Raw genomic sequence first — 15,453 nt, forward strand, 5'->3', positions numbered from 1 at the left:
AGGCTAACATATAGAATTGATTTTTTTTAAATGATACCCAAAGCTAATCCTCCACATACTCCTATTGATACTAAGACATAACATGTATTGTGACTTGTTATTGAGTTATTTAGATTAAACTTACATTTTACATTTACATATACATTTACAAACTAAAATGTGAAATGTTAATATCTAACTTTGTTACTTATTTCCCTCTGACTTTGTTCATGAGATTTATTTATTTACATTATATCCAGATTACTTCAATAAACACTAGGTGACTTTTAAAAAAATTAAATATTTAAAAACCTTTATCAATTAACAGTTATAATTACAAAGTTGAAAGTGACTCTGCAATGCGCATAGCTCAAACCCCAAATCCTCACCAGAAAGGCCAGTTCTGATGGAAAGTTTTCACAGCTTTCCAGAATGCTTTGGAGAGATGGAGCCACCACCACAAAGGCTGATTCCAGACTCGCACTCTAATCTCAGAGAAATAGGACTACTTCTCCCATTCCTGGTTAATTAACAGGAAGATCAGATTCTGCTTTTTGGGCCCATAGATATAGTACATACAGGACAATAACAGCACCTTGAATTGTATTAAAAACATATTGATAATAAATACAGCATCCTTATTTTCTATATTCTAACCCACCAGCATGCAGTTTCCAGGTGGTCTTTATGGGTGGGCTAAGTAGAATGCATTGTAATAATGCAGTCTCAAGGTAATAAGGTTATGAATCATTGTTGCTGAGGCTTCCCCCCAAAAGCCACAGACTAGCTGAAGTTGGGCAGAGTTTCCCATGGGGACCAATCCTATCCAGTGGAACCCCCAACTTGTAGGCCTGCTCCTTTAAGGGAAGTGTAACTCTTATCCAAAGTGAGCACAGAGGCAACAGCAAATCCAATGGTTTCTACATAAATAGTTCCATGTGGCTGAAGTGTGATTTCTACTGATTTAATTTCATTAATTTTATTGCTGTCAGTCATTGGGTAAGGATATCCACTGCATCTCCTACTTGGCCAGAGATGGAGGTGTATAATTGTCAGCATATTGATAATCCCTGATGATGAATAAACAGATTTCTCCCAGATTCATATAGATATTAAATAACATGGGTCAAAGAGCAAAGCCTATATATGATCAGCCAAGGATTTGGTTGCTCCTCTCAATACTACTGAGTGGAAGTGCCTACATAGCCAAGAAGGCTGTGAAAATATTTACAGACCCCTCACATTCTGGACATAAACTGTTTCAACTCCTACCCTCAAAACAATGCTATAGAGCACTGCACACCAGAACAACTAGACACAAGGACAGTTTTCCCCCCAAACGCCATCACTCTGCTAAACAAATAATTTCCTCAACATTGTCAATCGATTTACTAAGTCTGCACTGCTATTAATCTTCTCATTGTTCCTATCTACCCATCTCCTCCCACTTACCACTGCATGACTGTAACTTTGTTACTTGTATTTTTATGATTTATATTGATTGTTTCCTAATGTTATTTGATTGCTTATTTGTACCCTATGACTATCATTAAGTGTTGTACCTTATGATTCTTGACGAATGTATTTTTTCTTTTATGTGCACTGATAGCATATGCACCAAGACAAAGTCCTTGTGTGTCCAATCACACTTGGCCAATAAAGAATTCTATTCTATTCCATTCTAAGAGCAAAATCATGGTAAAATAAAAACCCAATTATCATGGGGAATCAAGATCCAAAAAAATAAATACCACTGAGAGATCTAACAGGACCAGGAGGACCATAGTCTCACCATCCATATCACAAACAGCATAATGCAATAGTCTTCATCCCACATCCAGGTCTGAACTGTGACCCAAAGGATTGAGATAATCCATAAGGGGATCTCTAAAATCATAATTCTTCCAAACCTTCAAAGCAAGAAGGTTGGGCCCAGTAGAAGTTGTGTTATCTTTGAGATCAAGAAATGACCATCTGAAACAGGAGGTACTTGTCACCCCCATCCCTCAAAGTCCTTAACTACCTCCTTAGGCCTGCTGTTGATTCCCCGAACTGCCTGAAGGAAACAGATGGCAGATCTTATGCCTTCTAGCATGCTGCCCATACCCTCAGAGTCCACAAGATCAAAAGAATTGCAGGAAAACTTTCAAGACAGTGCTCCAATTATCTAATTGGATTCTGCTGATGGGGAGGTACGATCTGAGTAAATGAAAGCAGTTTTATCTGCACAGGGTTTTTGCTGTCATGGGAGTCTGACAGAAAACCGTCAAACCTGTCCTTCAGTAGGGGTTACCTTAAAGCAGGAGTCTCCAAACTTGGCAACTTTAACACTTGTGGACTTCAACTCTCAGACTTCTCCAGCCAGTTTTGCTGGCTGGAGAATTCTGGGAGTTGAAGTCCACAAGTCTTAAAGTTGTCAAATTCTGGGAGTTGAAGTCCACAAGTCTTAAAGTTGCCAAGTTTGAAGACCTCTGCCTTGGGAGATCTTCTGAGCAGACATACTGATGCTTTCCTGGCCTTGTTGTCCCCATGTCAGCCCAAACATGGGACTTCTGCTTCATGGTTTCTAACGGCCTCAGAATTATATATGTCTTGATTCCTCAATTAAAACTGCATTTTAACATAGTCTTTCCAGTGGAAATGTCTTAACATGTAACCTGATAGATGCTTTTTAATACATTATGTAACCCTTAAGTTTTTTGCGGTTATCTGTACTCAGGGCTCCCCTATGGCGAACAGAGATGCATTTCTTGTTAATTCATCACTTAAAATGTGTTTTTCCGTTCTTCTCCCCCTTCCCTCCTCTTTTAGGAGGCTTGTGAGCGCAGTTTAGCAGAGATGGAAAATTCCCATCAACAGGTCATGACAGAAGTGCAGCGGCATCACCAGTGGGAGATGGAGCGGTTGCGGCAGGAAAAAGAGCGTCTTTTGTCTGAGGAGGCAGCTGCAACAGCTGCAGGTAGAAGCTACACAATGCACACACAAAACCAAGCCATAATCCTTATTTTTTCTTCCTATATATAGATTTAAAAGAAGAAAATACAGATGCATATTCTAGCCATCTATTTTTTTTAAATATTAAACCTCGTCCAATCATGTTGATAAAAGTTTTCCATTTTGAGAATAGCCAGCCAGTTCAAAAGCAGAGAGAGAAAGAAAGAGAGAGAAAGAGATCTTTTCACTATAACAAAGTACTTTTTAACTGACCCATGCATAATACTTGGTACATATTTGTTTTGTTAGTAAATTCAATTTTTTTCCTAAATAGTTAAAATCATGGCGTGCTGCCCTCTCTCGATGAGAAGAGGCAAAGCATGTACTTTGGCAGAAAACAAGCAAGCATGAAAAACAGTTGTCATCCGCAGGCTGTAGTTATCCCTTTAAATGCCAAGGACAGAGCATGTAGAACTTTAGGAAGATATGGTTGTCACCCACAGCAGTATTTTCAAACAAGCAGAAGATGAGTCTTGACAACACGAATCGGACCAAAAGAGAATAAAAGGGGAGGAGAAATCAAAGGATGGGAAATTTAAAGGGAATTTACATTAGGCATCTTATAATCAACAAAGCTATAAAATTCTTGATGGAGATCTTGCAAGAGAATTTGGGGAAGCTGTTACTTCATTTTTCATTGGTCCTTGTTAGAGACCTTCAAACGGTATGAATTCTAGCTATGGTCTCTTGCTCCTCTACTGCTCCAACTCCTGGAAATAGCAGGACTGGATTCATTGAACTGGATTCCTCCCTTTCTGCTAGCTCATGCTTTTTAATAGCTTGAACTTGCAGCTGTTGATTTGTTAGCATTGGGCATTCCGATGTCTATCTTAAAAATATTTTTTTAGTTATTTGTAATCTAAAATACATTTCAGTGTTGATAATCTTTAGGAGTTATAGAACTGCTGACGCATACAAATCAAACTGTAAAATCAGCAGATGTTTTAATTAGATATACACTGCCATCCAGCATTTTTAGACAATTCAAATTCCTTTGGTAATAAATCATTCTTTTAAGATACATTTTAATACATACCATAAGATGAAAATACAAAAAAGAAACAAAAGTTAGAAAACTGACTCAAAGAAAGAGGAGTACAAAGAAAGAAAGAAAAAATAGTGTCTCCCAACTTACTCAGTGCAGTAAGATACAAAAAATATATATTACAACCTAGACCTTTTGCTTTACATTTCAGGTTCTTCCAGGCCATTTCTATAATAAGAAAATTATTCTAATAATCAGAACCTAAAATTAAAGTATCAAATTTTTCCCAGTTTCAAGTAAAAAGTCCAGAAGCGGTTCCCAAGTAGAACTAAAACTAGATAAAGTCTTCTCTTTAATTAAAACAGTTTTACCATCTCCCCTAACTCCATCATGTTTATTTTCTGCCCTTCCATTGTGGAAATTAGTGTGTCTATCCATCTTTCTGCATATAAGGCTCTTGCCGCTGTACACATATATAATTATAAGGTTCCAAATTTTTTTCAAGTACTTTGTCCATCAAACCTGAAAGGAAGACTCCTAGTTCCAATTTTATATTTAAGAATCTTCTGAATCAAGATAAACTCCCCTAGCGAAGACTTCATATTTGTGGTTTCAGAAGTCTTCAATAGCTTTGAGATAGTCAATAGGCAATTAGTCAAAGTGGTTAGAAAGAGAAATTTACAAACTTTAAAAGGCTCAGCTATGGTTGCAAGCATGGTGACTGATCTCATCATCTCCTGGAGCTCCAACCTACAGAAACCTACTGTCCTTCAATCCCCTCATGAGGAGCAGCCGTCCAGAGCACATGTGGCCAATCTCCCAACTTCTCTTTGTCCACAGAGGTTCCAAGAAACAGGCCTATTCACTGGTTCCTTGCTCTGGGCTGTAAGCACCACTTTTGTGGAACTATCTTTAATTTGCCCAATAGGCAAGTGAATTTCAATAAGCAAGTGAATTTCTCTTCTAATAATTGTTTTGAGAAACCTAAGAAAAACCTCAAAGTAAAACCTCGTTTGTTAGCAATTGGGAATATATGCGATTTCTCCATTTAATTGAATAACTCGATAATTCAGCATCCTTTTAATACTATGGTAGTACATTTTTGTAAAGAATATTCACAAAGATCAATTGAATAAAATGTATCATTCAAATATAATCTCCATTATTTAAAAGCCAGTGAGCAAATGTTCTCTTTGTCGCCTGATACAATGTATGAGTGTGCAGAACTTAAGGTCTTCAGCTGGATTTTTCTCCTTTCCAAAACAATTTAATTTGGAATACATAAGATATATACATTACAAGTTTAACAGATTTTATTGATCCTTTCTTTGTCCTGTCTCTCTGCTCCTACCCTTCCCTTTGCTCTAGCAATTGAAGCTCTGAAGAAGGCACACAGGGAAGAAATGAACAAGGAGTTGGGCAGAACACGCAACTTTCAGAAAGGGTTTTCAGATCCAAATGTGCTCCAGCAACAGCATCGGTAAGCGACAATTGAAAAATGATTGAGGGAATCTTGACTCATGAATTGAGGAAGGAGATAAGAATTGTATCTACTAAAATGTTGATTGCTGTAGCATTTGATGAAAATCTTTGGGTGCATTTTGGGAGCAAATTGACTTTGCCATCACTTTTAAGTGTCATATAGAAAAGAAAAAGGAGCTGGAGAGTAGTCCTATTAATGTGTATGTTCATTTAAATTCATTTGGATCAAATTCAATTTTTGCCCTACCTTTATGGTATGTCATCCTTTGACCCAGCCCCCGTATGCATTTGGGATTCATCCCCTCTAGCTCATTTAGATAAGTGCAATCCTTTTATGGGAAAAGCGAATGACCCTTCAGTTTTCACTAGAATCCATTGCTTGTTTTCTTCAACAGATAGAAAGATGGGTCAGAAAGATTAAATAGGTCCATTTAGGCACCATAGATAGCTTTAAAAAGGAACTGGCAACTCAAAAAGATGCCTAAGCATGTCAAACCTGGAAATGGGGATGATAATAGTAGACTGTATTTGTATAGATCAGGGGTGTTAAAGGCCCCCTGGCCCGCAGGGTGCTTACGTCTGGTCCATGGGGCCAGCCTGGAAATATCAAAGGACCACCCTGTGATGCTTCTGTCAGCCAAAATGGGCCGTGGGGGGACCGCTTGCAACCCATTTTCGGCCTCCAGCATTCTGACGGCCAACAACGGGCCTCGCAGAGGCCTTCTGAGGCTCCCACGCAGCCCATTTTGGCTGGCAAGGTGCTGCAGGAGGCGTCTGCCCTGTTCCCCCCCCCCCCCCCGGCCAGTCCACAGAGAACTACAATGCTGATCCAGCCCTCGAAGAAATCCAATATTGACACTCCTGGTATAGATTATCCTCTTAACCGGTTTCTGTGTCATGAGGGTCACATTTTGTTCAGGATTTGCAAAATAAGATTCTTATTTTGGAGGAGACAGAACCGATTTTTTTTGGGGGGGGACTAGCAGAGAAAACTTAGATCGTGTTGATAGTGAAATCCTGGTATCTGTTGCAGGTCTGATGTGGAGTCTCTGAAGCGGGAATTGCAAGTGCTTTCAGAACAGTATTCCCAGAAGTGCCTGCAGATTGGGGGCCTGGTGCAGAAGGCAGAAGAACAGGAACAGATGCTGCAGCGTTGTCAACAGGAGGGGAAAGAGCTGCTTCGGCAAAACCAGGCAAGGGCTGGCGGTGCGGCCAATAGCAGGAATTCTGAGAGAAGGAACAATGACATAGCAAAGTAGCATTCATGAAAAGAGGACAGTTGCAATCTCCTTAATTTAAAATGCAAATTAAATTTAAATACCAGTGAGCTTGTCATTCTCCTTACTTGGTGGTCCTTGTCTTAGCAGCTAATTCTGGGAGATCTAGCAACAATTTTTGGGATGTCAGCCATAGACCTGTTTGGAATCCCTAGGATGCTGAGTCAAGTTGAGCAAACACTATTAAGCTCTGGAAAGACAAGCTTTGTAGAGAGCCCTGGGCAACAGGCAACCTCAGATGTTTCTTCTCAAGGCTGCACAAGATGTAGCAGGCCATTGCGTAAAAATGGTGCAATTGTCCAGAGTCTTTTGTCAATATAAGAAGTTAGACAGCCATGATTTTGCTTTTTGTAACTCATCTTTTAATAACTTTAAAAGTTAAGAAATCAAAGGGGAAAAGCCAGAAGCAATCTGTCTCCCTTGAAGACATCATCAAATGTTTTCCCTCCATGGCCCTCAATTATTGAAAAAATATATGCTTAAATCATTACCCAGCTTCAAAAAGGCATCCTCCACCTGTTATATTTGATGAACGTGTTAAACTATTTCATCCTCATTCTTCCAGGAGTTGCAGAAGCGTCTTTCAGAAGAGATTGGCCAGTTACGAGCCTTCATTGCTGCTCGATGCTCACGTGACGGAGCTTCACACAATGAGAAGAGTTCTTGTGAGCTAGAGGTAAGGAGGGAAGGTTGCTTGTTACATGATACTTTTCGCCTGTCAAATATTTGCAGTTTCTTTGTTTCAGGTATAATTTAGCTTTATAGCATTGAGAATGAAAATAAATGTCTGCTAAATCCAGAAGCAGATGCACACAGCTTTTACGGCAACAAATAGTTCTTTTAAAATGGAGATTGGGGAAATTATAGATTAGTCAGTGTAATGTTTCTTCAAGACAATTAGTAGAAATGGTAATAGCAATAGCACTTAGATTTATATACCGCTTCATAGTGCTTTATAGCCCTCTCTAAGTGGTTTACAGAGTTAGCATATTGCACCCAACAATCTGGGTCCTCATTTTACCCACCTCGGAAGGATGGAAGGGCTGAGTCAACCTTGAGCCTGGGGAGATTTGAACTGCCAAATTGCAGGCAACGACCAGTCAGCAGAAGTAGCCCGGAGTACTGCACTCTTAACTACCATGCACTACCATGGCTCATCAAGGGTAATCAACGACACAAAGAAAATCAAAAAGGATAATCAGTTTAGATTTTGTCAAACTTGGAAATCTACCAAACAATAAGGTATGGTTGAACAAACATGGTTGATCAGGTCAGGTGAGCCAAACCATAGAAAATCAGCTTGTTCATGAACACTACCAATTTCCTGCTTTGTATTAGACATTTTATTCTAAGGGGCAACCTAACTTTTGTTCTCTTCTGAGGGCAGTATCTCACCCATCTTAACCACATTGAAAGTGATTTTGATAGTAGACAATTGTGTCCTGAACATTTCTCTTTTCATCTTTCTTCTGAAGGTGCTTCTTCGAGTGAAGGAGAATGAACTCCAATATCAGAAACAAGAAGTCCAGTGTCTGAGGGATGAACTCCATATGATGCAGAAGGTAGATTTCTAAAAACAAATCAGAGTTCCTGGTTTGCAAGGAGAAGTGCGTAAGTGCATAGGCGCAAACCGATCACTCCATTCCCTCTAACAGTATGCAATGTTATCCAAACAACAGAAAATTAGAAAGCTAAAGAAATTAAAGGCATCAGATAGAAAAGGAAACCTAGCTAAAGCTGTTTTGCACCAAATCAAATTCTCTATTTCCCATAGCTTTCTGCTTTGGCAAATCACCTTTGCTTCCCTCATATCCATGCCTTGCTTTATATTCTGCCTTTTATTCTTTAAATTGTTAGGCTCTCTTTTTTGAGGATATTGTCAAATCTCTATAAATTCTTAGTCAATCTTTTCAACTTAATTCATTTTTTGGGGGTAATTTGATTCTGCTTGTTTATGATTGACTAATACATTTCTTTCATATTAGTCACTTACTTAATATTCAGCCCACATTCATTCTTAATTCACCTTGATCTCATTTTATCATATTACATTGCATTCAACTTTATATTTCTCTTGTGATATATTTTACATAAAAAAGTGGGCAAAAGCATGTTAAATATACAGCTATTGTCTTCTGATGAACATTCATTTCTTGCAATAGACCTACCTACTATTTTGCTAGAAGCGTTTGCACATCTTAAAAATTTTCTCTCCAGGTTCCCATCTTTAACTAATATTCTACAATACTGGTGTACAGATCATGTAGATGCCTTACTTTTTACCATTTATGTACTATATGCAAACATTTAGTCCATTTTCCCTCTTATTTTCCCTATTATCCACAGCTACCTTTGTGTTAGATTGTGCATCACACAATCTAACATTCACCTCAAATCATTCAGCTTCTCAGCCAATCCTTTGCATATTTTGGTTCATGTCCAGTATTCTTCTAACACAGGGGTGTCAAACCTGCGACATCATGTTGCCATGTGACGTATTGCAACTCTTTCTCCTTCGCTAAAATGTGGGTGGGGGTGGCCAGCATGTGATGCATCCAGCCCACAGCCCACAAGTTTGACACCCCTGTTCTAACATCTCTATAAGTCCACAAATACATTAAACAACCAGGAAAACATCCAAAATCCCTGTCTTAACGTTCCATTCAATACTGAGCTGTCTGCTGAGCATTTATTCTTATATATGCTTTGTTGCAATCATACACTACTGTTATTATATTCAGCAACAAACCTCCAGCACAAAAGATTCCATAATTTGAGCCTATTGTATAATTAATAACGTGCACTTCACCTCAGAAAGATGCCAATATCTTTCATTTGTATCCTTCATTTCTATTCTTTCTGGACAATGGTATTTCCTTCCCCATGCAGGACAAGAAGTTTGCCTCAGGGAAGTACCATGATATCTACCAGGAGCTGAATCACATCAAGCAACGGTCAGAACGAGAAATCGAACATTTGAAAGAGCATCTGCGCCTGGCCATGGCAGCCCTAGAAGAGAAAGAGATGCTGCACAACAATATCGGTATAAAAAAAAACAATTTGCATTAAAGACCCGTTGTGTAAAGTGGAGCTAGCCAAGCTGCAAAGGCAGAAGGCGTGGGCCCCTTTTATCTCTCCACCGCAGAGGTGCATCTTGTGTTGGCCAACTTGCTGATTGCTTCCCAGTGTTCAAAATCTTTCTTCTTGCTTTCTCTTCTCATTCCTCCCCCTCTTTTGTATGCCAGAGGACAAATGCATAAACAAACTATTTCTAGAAGGCTCCATGAAATCAGGTTGAAAGCTACAGTTTGGTCACTGCTATTGTATTGGCCTAGTCCAGCTCAGTTTCATTCTGCATCTAGAATAAGTTTATAAGCCAAGGAGGTTACAGCTACAACACATAAATTGTCATCACCAAGACATTTTAATTGATTTAAGATTTTCATCTTCCATTATTGTTGGCATGGCCACAAGTCCTACTACTATGTAGCAAAGATACACTTTTTGAACATAATGTAATTTTCTTAATTCTTCTTTCTTTGTTCCATAGGTTAGTTACTTTTCGGTGCACCACTTTGGAGAAGAAAGCAGCATTCCTCTCCAGGAGCACTGGGCGAGACTTTACCAAATAACCATCCCATGCATCTGCATCACTTGGGCATGTTTTGGGCTGGATCCTACTACTAGCACCTTTTTGGGACTCTATACATGAAAATAATTTTTATATTTTTGGGGATGGGGTTGGGGATATGTTTTAAAATCTTATACTTAAGTTTCCCAGCAGTTAACCACAAAGGCGGACCAGATATTTCTCCCTAAAGTTCCTTTAGATCTAATTATTCTTTCTCCCAAATATTTAGCTGTATTTACATTCAAAGTATTTATCTGCTTTCAGTTTTCTTCCAAATGGAGAAACAAAATCACACAAGCCTCAAGTTCAGGTTGTACAGTGTTGCTTCACAGTAATCCATGTTGGAGATATGCTGTGCCGAAAGAATGTTGTATTAGTTACATTTGTCAGTGGAACTGGTTTTTATGTTTAGGGTCGATGAGTAGCAATTGTTTTCAGAACAACGGAAGATTTTTTTTAAAAAAAAATGTGGGTTAAATGTCTGTGCATCCCATCTCAGTCTTCCTCCCCAAAAGTTGGATTCAACTAATATGTTCTCATGGGGAGAAATTTTACTGCTGATGTTACCAGAGCCAAACAATGAAGGCGGCTGATTTTCTTTTATTTCTGCAGAGTTAACTTAATAAAATCATTGACTACAGAAATGTGTGGTTTTTGCTTGACAGCAGAAGGTATAAATCTTGAACCATTTTGCATTCCCAAAAGGTGGGCGCTTCCTCCTCTTATATTATCATTCTTGGCACTTAATGTCCTTTGGAGCTTCAAAGTGTTTTCCCTATTTTCTCTCTAATCTTAGAAACCTTTAAGGCAGAAATGGGGGGAGGGGATTATTTACATTTGGAATGACTTGCAATAGATCATCAAATACTTGACTCCGAATTGTTTGGCAATAGCAACAAGAAAAAATTTCCACTCCTAAATTCGTCTCTTTTATTCTGCAAACGTAGTTTTTCATTATTTACTTAAAGAAAGAGTAACTATAAAATCTATTCATGCTTGTTGCATGATTAGATAAACTACTAATGTTCCTGTTACTTAGGGCTATTTCAATAAATTGGTAGCATCAAGTTGAACTTGGCTGGCTCAGAAAGCATGGCTATTTAGTAATTGAATAGGACATTATCAGAATGGCAGACTCAAATGGAAGGTCCAAAAACCAGAAGAAAACAACAACTCACTTCTCTATTGTTGCAAAGAAAACATGTCATAAAATCACCAGATACTGGGCTCAATGTGGAAGCTCCAAACATCCCTCAAGTAGGAATGCAACTATATATTTACAGCAGTTACAATGTGCTCCCCAAACTTTTTCCTTCATTATCCAAAACGGTTTGCCAGAAAATCATTTTTACCAATATAGATAAAACACTTTTAAGTTAATTTAAATGTCCCATTTCTGATTGGGTAATAGATTTGTATGTTGTCACCTAAAGTAAACACACTTTTACCCAATTTTGGGAAATTACCAAGATTTTAGAAGCATAGAGTTAATAAATGTCCAAACTTGATTTTGAACTTGACCCCAAATCACCCCACTTTTGTATCTTAATAGGCTACTTAGGAACTTGAATTTATTTCTCTGTTCCTACCATATACTGAGCCTCTACATCAGTGATGTCACATCTGAATGCAAAGGTTATTTGAAAGCTAAAGTATGCAGATAAAGATTCTATTCTTGCAAATCTGTTATAAAAATGTATAATATAGAAATGTTTTGAATTTTATTAAAATGCTGTTATCAGTAGTAAATATTCCAAAAATTATACTTTCAGATATTCCACCCCAATTTGCTTTTTTTAAAAAAATGTTCTGCATTTAGTATAGTCCTTGTATTAATTATATTGCACAAGAACAACTTTCAGAATTAAAAAAATATTAAGACCTCCCACACTACCATTCCATTATGCAATTTAATTAGACCACAATTGGTCTCCCTTTCCCATATAAAACAAGCAGATACATATTTTTTAACATGCATGGCTTTAGCCAAGGTTTTTTTATGAGACAATTTCAGTAAGTTTATAATATTTCTTGCATTTACCATCTCCTCTCTCTCTTGCTCTCTCCCTCCCTCCCTCCCTCTCTCTCACATACACACACACACACACACAGTACCCTTTTTAATAACGCTGGCATATCAAGCTTCTCATTCACAAGATATGGCAAAATGATAAAGCCAGTTTAAAAATAATCAGCAATTTCATGTATGCTGTAATTTCATTTGTAAGAAAAACATATTAAATCATCTCCCTCTAAAAACGACCTTGACTGAACCAAGAGAAGTTAGCATATAATACTGCAGTCCAGTTAAGGAAGACTGTATTTTTGTTTATCCAGCCTCATTCTGATTAAACATGGTTTACTCTTATCAAATCAACCATAATGCTCATCGCATGGACTTGAATTCCAGATCCCTCTGGCTGAAAGGCGGCTGTGAATCAATTTGTCGCATTAACACAGCCATGAAAAGCCATGTAAGGGGAAATGTAGCTCTTGCGAATTACATTTGTAAGTTACGGCTGGGTTTGAAATAACTAAAATTCATCTTAAGGAAATCCTACTAAAAATTGTCAACTGTCCTCTGCAAAAAAAAAAATCATTGTCGTTGCAGAGAGCCGTGTATGCGTCTCCACTCCTTCATTCTGTCATTTCATAACCCGCTCCCTCCCCGCCGCAATGCCTTTCTAGCAGCCGATGTGGTCCTTAAAGGATGACGCCGAAATTAAACTCGATGTTTGTCGTAAACCAACAGAGAAAGCGAACGGCACGTGCGTCCAGTACCCATCTCTGGCTATGGGAAACAAAGGAAAGGGGGGCTAGCCTCTTTCAGGCGATGCGTGTAGTCTGTGGAGAAAAGGAAGCGTGTGTGACCATCCAGAAGCATTACAGTCGCCGTCAGAGACGAATTGCAGGGAGGAATAACATTCCTATTTCTTCGAGCCTCCCAAGGTTGGCGCTGTCAAGTAAGGTAGAAGCCTTCCTTCTCCGACTACATTTCCCACAAAGCATTGCTCTCACATTGTACGGTGGCCCTTCAGCCATACAAACCACTTTGACGGATTCCTCCCCCTCGGTAAGAATCAGCTGATTGCTGAGAGCTCTTCAAAGAAACTATTGCTATTGTCAACAGAGAACTGTCAACGCGCTTGCAACCCATGGGGCTGTTGAATCGCTGGCCCTTATCGCAATCCTTTAAAATTCTTTAGTAAATACTTACACGGCTCATACAAAACTACTTTCCTGATATCTTGGCTCGTAGTAAACACTAAAGAAGCAGAATCCAACTTTATAATTTCAATAAATTAAACATTATTTCTTAACTTTCGGGGAAACGTGTTAGAATTTTGTGTAACATTCTAAAACATTTTATATCTTTGGTGAATCCTGTAAATAACCTTCGATCTCACCGATTAATTTTTGTACATCCTCCTGCCATTTACAATCCTGGAATATGGGTAAATTTGAAATTTAATCTACTGTCGCAATCTGTTCCCCTATTACGTTCCTCGCAGTTTTTCGGTATAATGAGTCAAGGGAAAAGGCAGCCTTAAAAGAAAAGTTTCACATGAGTGTGTATTCCGCGCGCCCCCAGCCCCCCCCCAACTGTCCAAATTAAAAGTAGCCTGGATATAAAAAACAATATTTATTTTCAATAATGTGCATGATACTGAGATAGTGATAAGGGATAGAGATTAGAGAGCCTAGATCCTAATCATTTGACAAAGCAATGTGATTACCCATCCCAACCGTTTTCCGCGATGTCGAAGTCAAAGCAATTAAATCGAGAGACGGGTCGGGGGCTGGGGCCAAGGCCCTTCCCCACCCTTCTATAGCCACCAACTTACTTGGAAGTCAGCGAGCAACATCGGGAGTTAGAGAGAGTAGAACAAGCTGCCTTGTGGTTTAACTCTATTCATCTGTCCTTAAACACCCCCCACCTCCCCCACCCTACGGGGGTCTCTACTTTCTCCAAGTCGAGGGACGCCAGCTTTCTCCCTTCTTTTTTTGAGTCTAAGGAAGCTTCCCAAGAGAAAAGACGCAGGCATCGCAAAGGTGCTGACGTTTTATTATTCGCATTCTACTGCTGCCATATAACTGCATCTCATGGTTTTGTGCTTAAAACAAAATAAAACACATATTGCTAACTCACTTTTTGGAACTGAGAAGCGACGGGGTATTTTAGAAACGGGGAGAGGTGCGAATGTACCGGGACGTGTTTTTGGGGTGATATTCTCCGTGTTGCTAGGATGCCAGTTCGATCTTACATTTCTCTCTTTTTAAAAAAGTATTCGGAGGTGCGCTTATTTTTTTTTAACTTTTCCTCCCGAGTTTTTCCGATACCAGAAACCGACACCTAGGAGCTCCGAGTCTTTCAGGTTGCAGCCACGACGCTTTTCATTAATTTCTTTATCAACAACAATAAAAACAACAACACTCCTAAGAGGGGAGAAGGGGGGAAAAACAACCTCAGTTCTTCCAGCAAGATGGCGATTGCACGTACATGTAGTCTTCCAACAGTTAAGCCCTCCGCCAAGGCTGGCAAATTAGGGTTAATTCATTTAGGGAAATGGCTCTTCAAGCCCCTGTCGCCTCTTACCCCCTTCGCTTCTCGGGAACTTAGGTTGAGAAAGTGTTTAAGTAAGAGGAGAAACTCCACCTTGAAAAGCCCAAACAAACAGCTCGTATAAATCTCCACTGTCTTTTAGTGGGGGACAAAATAAATCGGGGGGCCGGGGGCACGAAGGCAAGTTGAGCTGGGGAGTGATGAGAGGTGTCTGAGATAAGTCGATAAGTGGGGTACTTAGGCAGTGGGGGTGTTGTGTCCCCCTCCCCTTTCCCTCTTATGTAGACATATAGTACTTATTATTTTGATCCCATTGCAGGCAATGAAGTGCGTTTGGGGGTAACGGGGGGCGACTGAATAAAGACCCCATTCTGCCCCTCTTCGTCCGAAGTCAAAAGGAAGATCCAGATGCGTCCCCAAGCCAAGTGCACCCCAATTCCAAGCAGGGGGCTGCCAGGTGGACCTTGGGGGAGGGGATGGCTGCAAACTTCCCATCTAACAAAAAGGAAAGTTTTCTCAGCGCTAGGACTTGGGGAGGGGG

At 39.3% G+C, this 15,453-nt stretch overlaps 1 protein-coding gene across 2 annotated transcripts in view; it reads left to right on the forward strand.

The window, feature by feature from the left end:
• TRIOBP (TRIO and F-actin binding protein) overlaps positions 1-10,988 on the forward strand; it is a 35,103-nt gene extending 24,115 nt beyond the window's left edge. For both annotated transcript variants that reach the window (XM_032220607.1, XM_032220608.1), the window contains 7 exons: positions 2,791-2,938; positions 5,327-5,438; positions 6,474-6,633; positions 7,283-7,393; positions 8,193-8,279; positions 9,607-9,760; positions 10,268-10,988. In XM_032220607.1, the coding sequence (XP_032076498.1) occupies positions 2,791-2,938; positions 5,327-5,438; positions 6,474-6,633; positions 7,283-7,393; positions 8,193-8,279; positions 9,607-9,760; positions 10,268-10,272 (777 nt within the window). In that variant the 3' untranslated portion in view covers positions 10,273-10,988. The remainder of the gene's footprint in view (positions 1-2,790; positions 2,939-5,326; positions 5,439-6,473; positions 6,634-7,282; positions 7,394-8,192; positions 8,280-9,606; positions 9,761-10,267) is intronic.
• Positions 10,989-15,453: the final 4,465 nt, after the last annotated feature.

This window comes from Thamnophis elegans, chromosome 7 (assembly GCF_009769535.1).
Source record: "Thamnophis elegans isolate rThaEle1 chromosome 7, rThaEle1.pri, whole genome shotgun sequence".
In the NCBI taxonomy this organism is placed as follows: domain Eukaryota; kingdom Metazoa; phylum Chordata; class Lepidosauria; order Squamata; family Colubridae; genus Thamnophis; species Thamnophis elegans.